The 15058-nt window shown below is 36.5% G+C and overlaps 1 protein-coding gene across 2 annotated transcripts in view; it reads right to left on the bottom strand.

Annotated features, from left to right (window-relative positions):
* Positions 1 to 15058, bottom strand: part of LOC120539622 (cat eye syndrome critical region protein 2 homolog) — a 219492-nt gene that overhangs the window by 43608 nt on the left and 160826 nt on the right. For both annotated transcript variants that reach the window (XM_039769902.1, XM_039769903.1), the window contains exons 10-11: positions 6125 to 6254; positions 3121 to 3158 (exon numbers count right to left, since the gene is read on the bottom strand). In XM_039769902.1, the coding sequence (XP_039625836.1) occupies positions 3121 to 3158; positions 6125 to 6254 (168 nt within the window). The remainder of the gene's footprint in view (positions 1 to 3120; positions 3159 to 6124; positions 6255 to 15058) is intronic.

Raw genomic sequence — 15058 nt, 5'->3', positions numbered from 1 at the left:
GACTTTGAATTCAGAAATAATAGAAATGTTATAAACTGGTGAGAATACTACAGACGATAGAGCACTATCTATTGTTTTTAATTTAGTAAGCCTAAACATTAATGTTAATGAATCAGAAAGAAATTAAGGTGTTACCTTGATACCAAACTGTTTTCTACCACACACATTGTAACACTATACAAAATTAATTTTTTCCATCTTACATCGAAAAGAAGAAGTTTTGCAAGAATTAAAAAATACAAATACGTTAATGCATCCATTTATTTCTAGCAGAATGGACTACTGCACTGGGTTCATTATAGGCTGTTCAAATGGATCTATCTGTACTTTTCAGTGAATTTAAAGTACTGCTGCAGAGACCACTAAAATAACTAGAAAATACAACCAAGTCATTTTGATTCTTAATTCTTTAGACTGGCTTCCAGTTAAGGGCAGATTTCAAAATTCTTTTACTTACATATACAGCTTTAAATGACCTAGGTCATATATACTACACTTATTTGAACTTCCCAATAAATAAACATTGAGGAGTGCAATACAATCTCAAGATTTCAATCTAAAGAATATTCCAAGTGGGTGGTCAAAACATTTAGGTCCATTGCTTCAAGTACAAAAAAAACATTACTTTAGTCCAGTTTAGCATGACCAGAGCTGCTACTAAGTTGTTTACATTGCATCTCCATTAGTTACTTGCACAAAAACATAAGACAGACAATTACAATTGTTTGTTTTCACAGTATTTAGGTGTTCTCTGTATTGCCAAGCCCCTTATCCTGCCCATGGGAGGCAACACCAGAGATATCGTGAGCTACGGAATACAAGCCTGAAAGGATTCTATATTCTTATTAGACTGGCCAACATGATATAACATTGTAATGGTTGGCTTGCCAGCCCAGGTCATTATAACCGTGGAGCTATCTGTTCCCCAGACTCTCCCAGATGTTCTCCAGTATATCTTCTACATTGCAAAATGACCATATCTCAACTATTATGATATTAATTGACTAAAATTACAATTTGTTCATGTTAGTCAAACTGAAATGGTTCAGTTTTAGTGTATGTTCAACCTAATGTGTATCTATGTAGATAAATGATATATGGTTTAATTATTTCTGCCAATAAAGTATTGCAGAAAACTTGAAACTGAAACTGAATGTTGTTAATTTCGCTAATGACAATAATGGCTAACAAACTAAAAATACTGTAGGTTGTTCCTGGAACGAATATGCAAATACAAGATCTGAAAAAATCCTAAAAATGAGACATAGGGAAAAAATTTACAAAAGATCACCTGAACATTTATTTATTTTTTTAAATTATATATATTATGTTTTATATATAAGGTTTTCCCCTTTGAATAGTTATATTTCATATGTGATACTTGTTTATTTTGCATGTTTTCAATAAGGTGGACTAATAAGAGTAGTGGAGTAGCAAAGTGGATAGCACTTTTGCCTTTAAGCTCCCATGTCCTGGATTTGAATCCTGGCCTGGGTGACTGTACAGTCAATTCTCATGTTCTACGGGGGTTATGCTCCAGAAATACCTTGCGGAAATGAACAGCAGATATTAAGGCATTCATCCTATGGGGAATATGGGGCTGGGTTCTAACAAGACAATATTCAGAATACACTTTTTGTTACCCGTTACCATAAACAAAAGATTCTGTGTGAAAATTAAATAAGCTCATCACAACAGATCTCCTGGGCAAGTCCAGCTGGGAAAATGGGACTGAGAAGATGTGCCACCCCCTCTCGTACCCTTAAGGCTCATTAATGATCCTTCCACAGGTTTTCCTATGGAAACCTTGTTATTACTTTTACTTCCTCTAGTAGATAGTGAAGTTTGATCTGAGGACCTAACTAAACCATCCAATCGGTAGTGGGGACAGAGGTTTTATACAAAGTGCAATTCCACGATCATAGAAGCAAATTAATGACTCAGTTCCCAGCATGAATCATTACCCACATGAATCATTTTTGCTGGGTGAACACACACTAATCCATTTAGATGCTGTGCAATTGGCTTCTTAGTTTTTTTTCTGGCTACAAATTGCGCGATTAGATTGTACATGTCCTGAAAGGGGTTACACATTTACAATAACTGGTAAATGAATCTGTGGGAACAGAATCCATAGATAGCGAAGACATACTATTCATATCTGTCAAGGTTTTTCTCCCACATTTCAAATACTCTAAAATTGATTCACAACCTCAGCTATTATCTTAGGGATCTTTGCGACTTCCTAGAGTTGTTGCTAACCTGATTGTTATTGTGAGCTTTATGAGACTAGTATTTCTAGAAAACATCTTCTGAATTGTTCTCATGTTCTAAATTATCTGATGGGGGCCAAAGTCTTCTGAAATCATTTTCTATCTCTTTCTGTTAATAAAGGAGGCTTGTTCTTCAAATGCAGGTGTTCTGTTACATTATGCAAAACTTTAAAATATCGATATAATATGGAATTTTTCCCTTTGTTTCAGTGAACAAAATAGGAATTTGAAAAAGGATGTGCTATACCCTGTTTAAATGAGACTTTTGTAAATTAGTATCTAATTTCACAATAGACAAATACATTGGATAATCGGTCTTAAACTTTGTAGATGCTAGAAATATCCCTACTACATTCACTTTTTTCCCCATGTCAGCCCCACAGTAGTCAGTTTTCACTAATGACATTGACTCAGTAGCCATGAAAATTAACTAACTGTGCTGTTCAGAGTGTCTGTATCTGAATATTCAGCCAAAGTGTTTAAGAATATCCCAAACTGCTCTCATGTTGATATAATAAATTTTCTGCTGTTTTCAAAACTATATCAGTAAATTAATCAGACGTAGCTAACCCAACTAAATCAGAGGGTAATACCCCTTACTCACTGAAGCCAAATGTAATGAAAAACAAAACACTCACCATTGCAAAAAGATACATTAAATACATTTGCTTGTTTATTATGTTCATTATAGGCAGTAGGGGAAGGTTTATATTGCAGGGGAAATACTTAACATTAACAATGAAAAAAGGACAGAAGAAAAGAACCTTAAACATGATTAATTACACTGATTACATTGTAGGGAAAGATTTAAAAAAAAAAATACAACGCATAGATAAAGCTTACTAACCTTTATACAAAGCCGTATACTCTTCATCTAAATCAAAACTGAAAAACAAAGATATTAATTACACATTTATTAGAAAACAGTGAAATGCATAAATTTACATTGTGCAAATTGCCAATATAGGATGGAGGGTGTGAATCTTGACAAAAATCAGTGTTTAAATAAAAATAAAAAAGGCATATGCACTTGCCAAACAGAGAAGATAAAATCCATGAAGTACCAACATATAGCTGGAAAATTAAGCTAACAAACAGGTCATCAAAACTGTCATCAATACACCAGCTTATGCCATAAATGTAACTGCACCAAGACAATTGGCAGGAGTGTCAGGATGTGTAGAGGAGTGGCAAAATAGTGATTGCTTGGGGGCAACACCACTAAGAGGGTACAAGAAATGAAAAAAAGTGCAGGGTTCATGTGTTATATTATAACTGGGACTACAGAAGATAGCCAATAAATCTGTACAACGAGTACCGTGAAACATCAAGAACTTCGATTAGTAAATTGAACTTTTTCTTTTGCATTTTTCATTTTTATAAAACTTTAATTTGAAAAGCGCAAGGTTCATATATTCTATAGAACCACTTGACATTTCAAAGTGAGACAATGCAAGTATATTTTAACAGGCAAATCCAAGGTCAATACACAAAGTATTTCACCAAAACCTTCTGCAAACCAGAAAGATCTGTGGCATATTTAAGTGAAAATATTTGTCTACAGTGCCATAAAGACTCAAAACAGTTGATCAGAGAGATAACCCCCGCCACAGAACCACTGCAAATGTTAAAAATGTCTATACTCGCATATTTTAAACTTTTACTGCTCTGTAATATTTTACATGCATTCTTTAAGATAATACACCTCATTGTCTGCTACAAAATGGGAATTGTGTCTGACTATAAAATGATTAAAACTGTTGAGTAATAGGCCAAATCAAAAAGAGAAAAGTCTGCCCAAGTAATCATTAATAGACCAAGAAAGGGAACACACAGCTCCTTGCAGATTTCTTTGGTTGTATGGTTGTAGATCTCTGATTGTTTAGCTTGAAATTAGAATGCTTTGATAAAAACACTTGAGGGTACTTGTGAGTAAAAAGGACACTTTCAAATTTTTTATGAATATGCCAAACAACATGTGTTGACCACAGGATTATAGTGACAAAAATAGAAATTATGACATCCATTCAAAAAAACAAGCCATGGAATGAGATTAGGCTGCTGTAACGTATTACAGGATACTCTACCTGGCCACAAACCGTTTTCAGTGATACTTGCTACAAAATGTTTCTTACTTTAAGAATATTACTTCTTTTGCTACTACTTTTACATTACTGTCTGAAAATCCATTGGAATTGCCTGGATTTCTGCATTAGATACACATGAAATTGTGGCCTGAACTTCAACTAAGTTAAAATTAAAGGCAAACACCATCGGCTTAAACTAATCATGCAAAAAGTACTATTTCTTCTCGCTAATACTGAATACTTTGTTTAAATATTCACAGGTCTAGGCTGGAAAAAGTGTGTGAATTTCTATTCTAATGACTTGAAAGCTAAAACAAAAATGGTGTTTCAATCAATGAGATGAGAAAGGAGATGTGGGTTGGAGTTGACTTGTCCTGTTCAAAAAAAAAAAAAAAACTTCAGACTTGGTTAATCACAGAATTTGGTCTATGGGAGCAAAAAATCTTTCATCGGGTGAATGATGTAATCTCTCAGGACCATAGAAGAATTACACAGATGCATAAAGTTGGAAAATGCAACAAATGCATTTCTAAAGGCATAGTTGTTAATCAATTCACCATAAGACAAAGCGTGGGCATTCTGCAAAGGCACAGCATTTATGTAATGCTGAAAGATGTTTGAAAGAACATTCAGGCATCTCTTGAACTTGCCAAAGTCTTTATGTTGTGACCACTGTAAGAAACACACTAAATGCAAATGGTATTCATGAAAGGAGACCATGGGGGAAACAACTGTTCTTCAAAATTAAAAATGTTGCAAATCAGGAATGCACAGGACCACATGAATGGAACGATGCAGTTTAAATGGATGTGACAAAAGTTGCTCTCTGGCAGATATACAGCAAACTACTTTTGGAGGAGACATGTGAAAAACAAAAACACTGCAAACCCAATACAACTGGATCTCAAACCTGAAACATGGTAGAGGAGAACATTAATGTTGGTGATATGACAAGACAATGACCTAAAACACAGATATAAAATCAACAATAGAATGACGTAAACACAAGGAAATGTGTGTTCTACAATGTCCAAGTCAAAATTCAGACGTCAGTTTTAATTAAGAGGTTATGCCATGATGTTCATACGAGAGTCTTCAAGGAACTAAATCAGTTTTATAAGAGGGAATTGTCTAAAATTTCACCTTACCACCATGCAAATCTGATTAGTGGCTACTGGAAAGTTTTGGTTGATATTATTGATGTTAAATTAAGTTTTATAGGAACCATTTGGTAACTAAAATTTTTTTTCCAATGTTGACAATGAACATTTAAACAATGAGTTCAGGACTGAGAAACAGTGCAATTGTTTTTTTAATTAATTTAAGGAAATTGTGTGGGTCTCCTCTTGTGACTTAATTGAAGATCAAACCACGCGTAGATGGGTAAATACAGAAATACAGGCAATTTTGCAAAAGTTCACCAAAATTGTATGCAATGCACAGTTGGACTTAGCATATTTTGTTGTATTGTATTTCCAGGCTGTTTGGTACAAAGTACTAACTAACTTCCCCTTTTATGAACTCAAACTACACAAATATAAATATCAATAATCTTACTGTGAAATGCAATAATTATTAAATTTTTATTAGCTTGCTTCATTCAGTGTGATTTTTCTTGCTAGGTCTGATTTTCTTTTATGAAAGCTTGCTTATTTTGAGAAATGCTATAATTTTAAAGACCATGAATGTATTATTATTTACCATTTAATTAAATTCAAAACTCAAGGTTTGGTTATAAAAGTGAAAAAAAAATCGGCAGCTTACAGGTCTTTGGTTTTTCGTGATCTTCTACCAGGAAGCTGTGACTCTACACATAGTAGCTCAGGTGGCAAGTCCTTGCCTTGAGAAAGCAGCCAGGCTTTTTCTTCCCTTATTTTTCTTCTCCTTGCACGCTCTGCAATGTAAAAAAATAAATGAATCAGACGCAGTACTACAATAAATACAATACACATATTGCACAAAAGTTGTTTATAGTGTTATTAATTAGGATGAGCAAGGAGGATGAGGGATTAGCAAGGCCTGCCGAGGTCGCCAAGATAGCATGCAAAGTTCTGACTGTGATTATGCTTTGTGATGGTCTTTATATAAAAAAAAACATTTATGTGTTACTTATATAAAAGCCACATCGAATGTTATTTACCTGTTTACCTTGATTTATTTACCTATCTTCCTGCAGCGTAAAGTCATAAGTAGACTGCAGAGCTAACTGTGTTTGATCGACACAGGCATGCTGACAAAGTATACCAGTATGTGTAATGCCACTGAAAGTGCGGTGGCAGCTGCCACCTGCAGCTACTGAAGTGTCAGCATGGCACCGTCAGATCAGATCAAAAATGAAGAAGTAGGAGGTTCTGAACACTTTGGAGCAATAGTTTTAAATAAAAATCTAAAAAGATTTGAAAGTAAGGCTGATCATCTTCGGGACTGAGAGGAAAATCTGAATCTGCGTAATCAATGTTGAACTTTTATAAGAGTATTTTCTTTACCATATTTTGCATTGAATTGGTTATCTTTTTGTGCTTCAATAAATAAGAAACTCTTTTAGTAATAAATTGGTCCAGACTGTCAATTGTTCTGGTCTCAGAGGTTTACTATTGGAAGGTGTCAACTAAGGTATTTAATTGTTAAGCAGGGTGAGAGATGTTGAATACAGGTATATGAGAAAACCAAACCTGCAAACATCTCAACAACAGGTGTTAGGACCAGAGATCTAGAACTGCAGGGATCACCATTGTCTCCACATCTTTCATCACTTAGCTTGGGAAAAAGACTGACAACCTGGTTACCTTGATAAACCTTAGAATAACTGTTAAAAAAAAAAACTGCAACAATGAGCTTGAGTGGTTGTTGGGAAACTGCTACATTAATAATACAGAACAAAATTTTAAATCAAAGTGCCAGAAATATTAAGTGTACATCAGTTATGCTGGCTAGAGCTTGATACTGTACAGTGTAGGACGCTAATTAAGTGTTATAGCCAGAAAAGTCTGCCAAAGAACATAAGATATGATACTTAACAAGGTTCTCTCTAACCCAATCCCTGTCCCCCACCACTTTATATCATCAGTAAAAACATATATGACCTGAAAATATATTTGAGATGGATCTCAATGTTTTAAGGAATGTGTGTCAAGTTAGAAGGAAAATAAACTGCTCATGAAACGGCATGCTAAATGAGCACTGGGAACACTAAAACAGTAATTGCAAAGCTGTTGTAATTAAAGGAAAATCAGAAAAATGGCAGTAATTTTCCAAATATCATTATTATTAAAGTTTTTGCTTGCTGCAATGGATGCTTAACAGTTCTGGCATAAAGCAGCAGTTTTAGTTAGGGATCTCAAAATCAGGAGTGAATCAGAACAGGTTCAGGAATTGGATATTAGTTTTATCATACCAGAGAAGTGTTTAAAAATCTTTTTTTTTTATTACAAATGCAGATCTAAGAGCAGAACAGTAAGGTGCGTATATATTTAAAAAAAAAAAAAATCTGTCCTAAAATGTGTTGAGAAGGATGTCTGTTTTATTAACGAAAAGACCAGCTAATCATTCAAAATCATCAACAGGCTGCTCATGAAAGTATGTGCAAAAACAGAACCATAAAATACAGTGTATATGTTGTATAGTGTGTTTGGAGTAATACAATGCCTTAATTAGTGAAAGGTAAAGCAAACATTCAAATGTCACTTTTTGCCTTCAGGTAACTTTTATAATATATGGGCATTATATTGAAACAGTGATATTCGAGCTGACAGTCCTAATTTGCAATTGGCAAAATCTTCGGCGAGTCACATTGCAACTGTTTAACACAATATTACATTTAATAGAAATGTTTACAATTTTGGCTACTTGACTCACAAAGGGGAATGGGAAGAGAAAACAGGCGGTTGGGTGCACTATGGAGGAACAAGCAATTTTCCCCCACTGAGCTCTTAACGAAGGAGCAAAGATACAACAAAAGAGCCCTCCTAAGGATCTGGTGTATGACAGAAGGGTGTGTGGAAGAATGTGGGAACATGTGACAGGTCCTGTGCATCACGACAGATTTCAGAATAGCCGGTGGTCATGGTGACAGCCAGAGAACATGCCATGGCAGCTGGTGTCTGCGCGGGCCGCAAGACCCGTAGAAGGCTGAGCTGAGGATACTGATACAGTAAGATGCGTTGGGCTAAGAGAGAGATGGAGAAAAACTCAAGGGTGTGTGGCACCCTGTGCAAAGGCACCATTGCACAAATTCACTCTCTGGGTGGCAGAACAATTAACCGAACGAAAAGGGCTTGGTATAAGCGAGACACTGACTGGAAGAATAGTATTCAAAAAAGGATTCTGTCTTGCAAAAATATTTATAAAGTCCAATGCAAAGACACTAACAAAACAAAAAAATAGTGCAGCTGTTATATACAATACTTACAGTGACTCCAATTAAAAAAAACAAAAAAAACTACTTCCAAAAAAAAAAATTACAGTTCATGAACAATGGACTAAAAAAAGCAACCAAAAATGAAAAAAAAAATTAAACACAAGGACAATAAAGAAAAAAAAAAATGAGCGTCTTCCAAATACAGATTCATTCTTACCCCAAGTTATTGCAGGAAGAGAATCTAATCTAGGTACAAAATAAACAATACCTATCTTTACTACTAGACTATGTAATTAAGTAGCGCAGATGTGTGCTTCAGCCCAAAGACATGGTCAACTAACGACCCTTGGCAGTTTGCACCATGGTTTTATACCGTGAGCCCTTTGTCAATCCATCCCCATTTACATTACCTACGGTCCCCCCAATAAACTCTTACGCCGGGACGTGCACCAAATGCCAATTTGAGCTCAGGTGCAATTTGCAATCTGCCTTGCCAACGTCATGACTACTTGTTCAGACTCTTATAAATGCGCTTATCCATAACATTTTCTCCTTCTCCCCTGCAGCGGTTACGGAAGTATGGCTCAGCACTTGGCCATTGGAGACTGTGAGCGTGCCCGAAAGACTGGTTTCAGACAGATGGCTCGGCCCCATCTAGATCGAGTCCACAGCTTGCTATTGGGTGCTTATAGACCCAACCTTGTGCTTAAACACAGCTACCGTGCTAACCTGGGAAGGAGCAGTAAAACAGGTAAATGAAAACTTTCTCCTATGCCTTTTTTCTTTGTCCATGATAGGCTGAGCAGTTGTGCCTACTTTTTTTTCTCCATGACCCCTGAGCTTATCGCAGGGCTAAGTAGTGGCTGTAAGGCGAAGCATCTATGCTGGTATCTGGAAGGTTGCCGGTTTAAATCTGTTACTGCTAGAATGGCTGACCTTGCACTCTGATCTCCAAAAGTCATGTGAGGAGACAAATTCTGCTCAGGGTTTAATAAAGTATATCCAAGAAAGCCCCTTTGTTTTTAAACACTGAATAATAAAGTACAAACCAATGAGATGGACTATTGTAAATCTACAAGAGAAAGGGACAAACATTCTAGGAGTTAGAATCTTCAAGGAACTGTGCAACTGCTTAAAATAGAGTGTGGTTGGGGGGTTGCGTTAGGGGAGGATGGGGTTTAACACAAACACACACACACACACACACACAAAAACCCCACACAACAAAAACAGCCAACTCCACCTATGAAAATGCAACTAAAAAACACAAAAAGTAACTTTCCTCATTTAAAATGTTTACCACTTAATACAAGCAGCATTAGGCCAGGTTTATACTTCATGCAATGCGACACATGCTCCAGTGGACGCTCCTGCTATGCAAGCATTTTATGGTTTATACTTGCGCGCATACTTTACGTAAATCTGGAGGAATCCAGCAGGTGGCAGTGCGAGATATCATCATGGTGAGAACAGGTTTGGCTTTGCTGTGCTGTGAATTGCCTGAAACATCCATTAAATTCCGATGACACCTTACTGCAATATCTCTGAAAAAAATGTTTAAAGATTCTATTCATCAATCCAGGGATGAGTCCATTCCAGCTAGCATTGAGTACGAGGTACAAACAATCCCTAGACGGGGCATCAGCTCATCATAAGGTCAATACAAGCAATTACATACACTAGTATCATTTTAGTGTCACCAAATCTGCATATCTTTGGAAGGAAATTGGAGCACACTGTGGAAACTCAGCAGGAAAACATGTAAAGTCCAGGCAGGGAATACCAGCGACGTGACTCCCTGCAACATGTGTGTAATTAACAACAGTATTCATTATTTAAACGAAATTAATGATTTATCTGTAAAATACATACTTTAATGCATTTAATCATGAAAGTGATATCAAGTATAAACCTAAGGAGTCTAAATGTGCAGAGAGTTGGAATATCATACATTTAATGTGTTTTGTGTGATTATCTATTGATGTTTGCTGCTCCTGTCAGGTCAGGAGGAAGCCCCAGAAAAAAGAAGACGGCACAAAAGATGGTATGTGAGACTTTTAAAATGCATCGTGTCATTATGATCAGGAATATGCGATGCTTGAATATAAAAGCACCACGAATGCATCTGTATGTCGGTATTGCTTCACTACATCAAACCATTCATTAAACATCAAAGCGTGCACATCAATCTCGTAGGATCCGGATAGCGGCTTTCTGTCACAAGTAGATAGTAAACAGAGACTCTGATGGCACATTCCAACTTTAATCACACTGCGCCCAAACACCCCCCGACTTTTTGCTGGTACTGCAACTCAAGTAACTGAAGTATAAACAAGCCCTTAGAAATGCATCAACTAGAGACAACATCATTGACTATGGACTATGAGAATATAGGAACTATAGAATCATGACTAAATAAGAATGATGGATAAGAATATTAGTAGGTACAGATGCTTCAAGAAAGGCTCTATTTGTGAAAAATAATATTCAAGCCTACATCTTCAATATGGAAGAAGGAAACATCAGAATCATTGTAGCTTAAGGTAGTAAGGAAGAATGGAAGAGATCTGGTTAGATAAAAACATTATTTAATATAAGACATGTGCAACAAAGAGGGCATAGTGGTCATGGGCGATTTTAACTTTCCAAACATTGATTGCAAAGATCCTATCTGGAATACAAAAGAGGAAACTGAAATGGTGCAGATGGCAAATGATTGTTTTTTTTCCTTCCCCAGTATGTCTCAAACCTAACAAATGGTGATGCTTGTCTAGATCTCATCTTTTCAAGCAATAAACAGAGAAACAAGAACAGAAATTACTGATACTTTAAGCGGCACTGATCACAACATGGTAAAATCAGAGATAATCTTTGAAAACGCACAAATGAAGACTTATAATTTGAGGAAAGCAGACCTTATGGGGATAAGGAAGCATATACAACACATCAAATGAGAAAGCTAAAACACAGCAATTAATTAATTAACTAGTTGGGCAAAGTATACTCTATCTCCATTGAACCAACTATGCCACAAGTCAGTTTTTACATTGTATATCCCTTTGGCAAATTCATTCAAATTATTTAAGCATCAAACTTTAAGCTTAACTTGCTCAATTTCTGCAGAACGTACTAGCATATAATTACTGTAGCCTCCTAGTCCTTGCTTGCACTTTGTTCCAGATTGACAACTATGAAAATGAGTATAGTTTCTCATTTTAAATTTTGTTAGTGCCATGTTCCCGGTTTCCCCCATAAAACATTAGTCAGAAGTCGGGTCACTTTTGTCTACCTTTCTATGGAATAGTAAGAGACCTTCCATTAAGCACTATACTTTGATTCATGATAAATCTGAGGACAGGCTGTCCCTCTAGTGCCCTGAAATTAAATTCATGTCTCCCTACTTAAAGTCCCTCAGTCTCATGTGCTCTGTCAACTTAGCTGAACATGGAGAAACAAATTGTCACAACTCTAGTTTGGCACTGCCATACCCCTTTTCTTCGAGAATCTGGCTTTTTTTTTTCTTAAATTAGTGGCAGTCTCATCTCTTTTTAGCCACAGGCTGGACAAGGCATCAGCATGCTTGGTGTTACTTATATTGACTTTGGACTTGGAATGTTCAAAATTACTTTGGTCTAGGTTTTCTGTTACTACTACTTTTTTCTTTTCTATTTTTAAATCAGATCAGTCCTTAAGCCAAATGGGGTTCCAAAATCATTCATACTCCCTTCCCACCCACTTTATAAATTTTCCTCCTTACTATCTCCAAACTTTAACCAAGTATTATGCCAAAATGCATGTCTCCAAAAGGCATCTACCAGACCTCTTATTTTCAATCTGGCAGGATAATCTCCTCTCTTCTCCCCTATCTTGTGGCAAGCTGTCCTTAATATCTTGGCATCCTACAAAACTCAAATACCAGCATTCATATTACATTGCTTGTGCGTCACCCCTCATAAATGTTATGCTTTACATTTGGTTACTGATCCCATCTGTCAGTTTTCCTTTAAATGTCCTTGGGACTTTCTTCACGTTTTGGGACTGCCCTCCAGTTTCTTCCGTTATCATGAATATCTCCTATCCATTATTTTCTCTGCTAATATTTACTTTTTGTCTGTTCTATTTCTTCTCCTGGGGCCTCATGTATAAATGGTACGTACACACAGAAATGTTGCGTAAGAACTTTTCCACGTTCAAATCACGATGTATAAAACCTACACTTGGCGTAAAGCCACGCATTTTTGCACGGTACCTCATACCTTGTCGTACACAAGTTCTCCGCTTGGTTTTGCAGACTGGCGGCACCCAGCGTCAAAGCAGTGCTACTGTTCCTGTGTGGTTACACCTTATTTTTCTGACGCTGCTTTATAAATACACTGAAACTAACAACATATTGTTTATTAGTGTAATGCATCTGATTGTAATTAACTTGTAGCAATATAATGGTCCGGGGAATAGCCATAGTATTCCAAATACCATAACTGCTTTAGCGTTGTTACTCTCACTGCACCTCCTTCTTTCAGCTGCTCCCGTTAGGAGTTGCCACAGGGGATCATCTTTTTCCATATTACTCTTACTGCACCACTCGGGAGTATTTATATCACTGTATCCAAGTGTGAATCACAGCAGCAGCTGATTGGAAAGAGAATTATCGGTATACAGCTTCAGCAAAAGTTAAATGCTTGTGTCATGAGCACGAGGCAGCTATGCAGTGTCTGCAACAGACGTGGCCATCCACTGTGCATAAGCTACCTTACTGACATTGGCGGGCGAAGGAGCCACCGATTCTTCCTCTGCCCAGTGCCACCACAAGCCTAGAGCCGCCCGAGTACTGCTGCAATAAACTATTTCATCGAAGTGAAACACATGTTTAATAACGTGCTTTAACTCCTTTCATCATAAAAATGATATTGCGTATATATCTCAGTATTTTAGTTATTCAGAGAGCTGTAATATCACGAATGTAATGGATTCTGTGTCCAGTTGGAGGAAGAGAAATATAGAGCACATAGAAGATCAAATACAAAACAAAGCATTTAATGTGCTACTTTAATTACGATGTGATTTGAGTAACTTGTTAATTAAATGGTTTTAAGATGAAGTTTATGATGTTCTACTTTAATGACAAAATAAACTACATGATTAAAGTGGAAATGTCGAGACTGAAGTTGACATTTTGTGCTTTTTCCCCCACTGTGTGCTTTTTTTCTCTGTACCCTAATAAGCTTTCTTATGACACTCAGACAGTGGGCTACAACTCGCCTTTTCATGGTGACTGATATGTGACTTCTTTTTTATTTCCGGCACTGTGCGATTTTGTGAACGTGAGCTTTCAAGTTTCTCCAACACGCTATGTCACTCGATCAACTTCCTTTTGTTGATTATACCACGGTTTATTTGAACAAATAGTATGTTTTTCCTTTGCCTCCACTTGGTATTCGCTGAAATTCTTATATTTTCCCCCGTGCTTTTCCCATTGTCTTTTCACAGTAGGCTGAGCTTAAGGACGTTTTATATTAATTTGCATATTCAAATAGGCGTAATTCTAGGAGTAGTTGGGGCGTTACATAAAGCGCGTGCACGAGCATTACTTTTCATGCTGATCGGGATTTATGTAGTGGAAGAACGTGGAAGTTGGAGTACGCACAGATTCCTGAATCTGGATTTTTCTGTGCGTAAGCACATTTCGGCTTGTTATAGTACGAGTTCTACGCACAACGTTATACATGAGGCCCCTGGACCGCTCTTCTTTTATCATGACATGTATCAAGCAGAGGTCTTTTTGGATACCATCTCTGCCAAATTAATGTTAGTTTCTCCCTGGAAATCTCATCATTCACTCTGTAAACATCTGGAAAATATCCCTTTAACTTAACATTACTTGAACTTTCAGCAGTGTGGATCAATGGATCATCTGGCTCCAATATAAAGAAATGGTTTAAATTGGTTCTTAGCTTGTTGGCTTTCAGTGTGCACTATGCCACTAATCATAATCCCTAAATTTCTTACTATTTTTCTACTCTGGGTCTGATTTGTGTTCGTCTAGCCTTTCTTGTTGGTCTACATGGGCATCAGAAATTTTAATCCTAAAAGGAAGCATTTTTACAAGGTAATTCTGGGAAAGTGGAAGGTTGGGCTTGTGGGTGGATGTTGTTGACCTTTATGGATACATTATGGTTTTTCACAGATTTTTTTTTGGTTTATGGAATGTAAACATTTTTATCACAATAAAAAGTCTTAATAAACCATAAATTAGGCTTTGCAAAGTCAAGGTGGAAAGAGGAAACTGTGTTTACTACAAGCATTGATCAAGACCATATCAAAAGTTAAAATATACATTCCTC

Source organism: Polypterus senegalus, chromosome 11, assembly GCF_016835505.1.
Source record: "Polypterus senegalus isolate Bchr_013 chromosome 11, ASM1683550v1, whole genome shotgun sequence".
In the NCBI taxonomy this organism is placed as follows: Eukaryota; Metazoa; Chordata; class Cladistia; order Polypteriformes; family Polypteridae; genus Polypterus; species Polypterus senegalus.
This window is presented reverse-complemented; position numbering and strand designations above follow the sequence as displayed.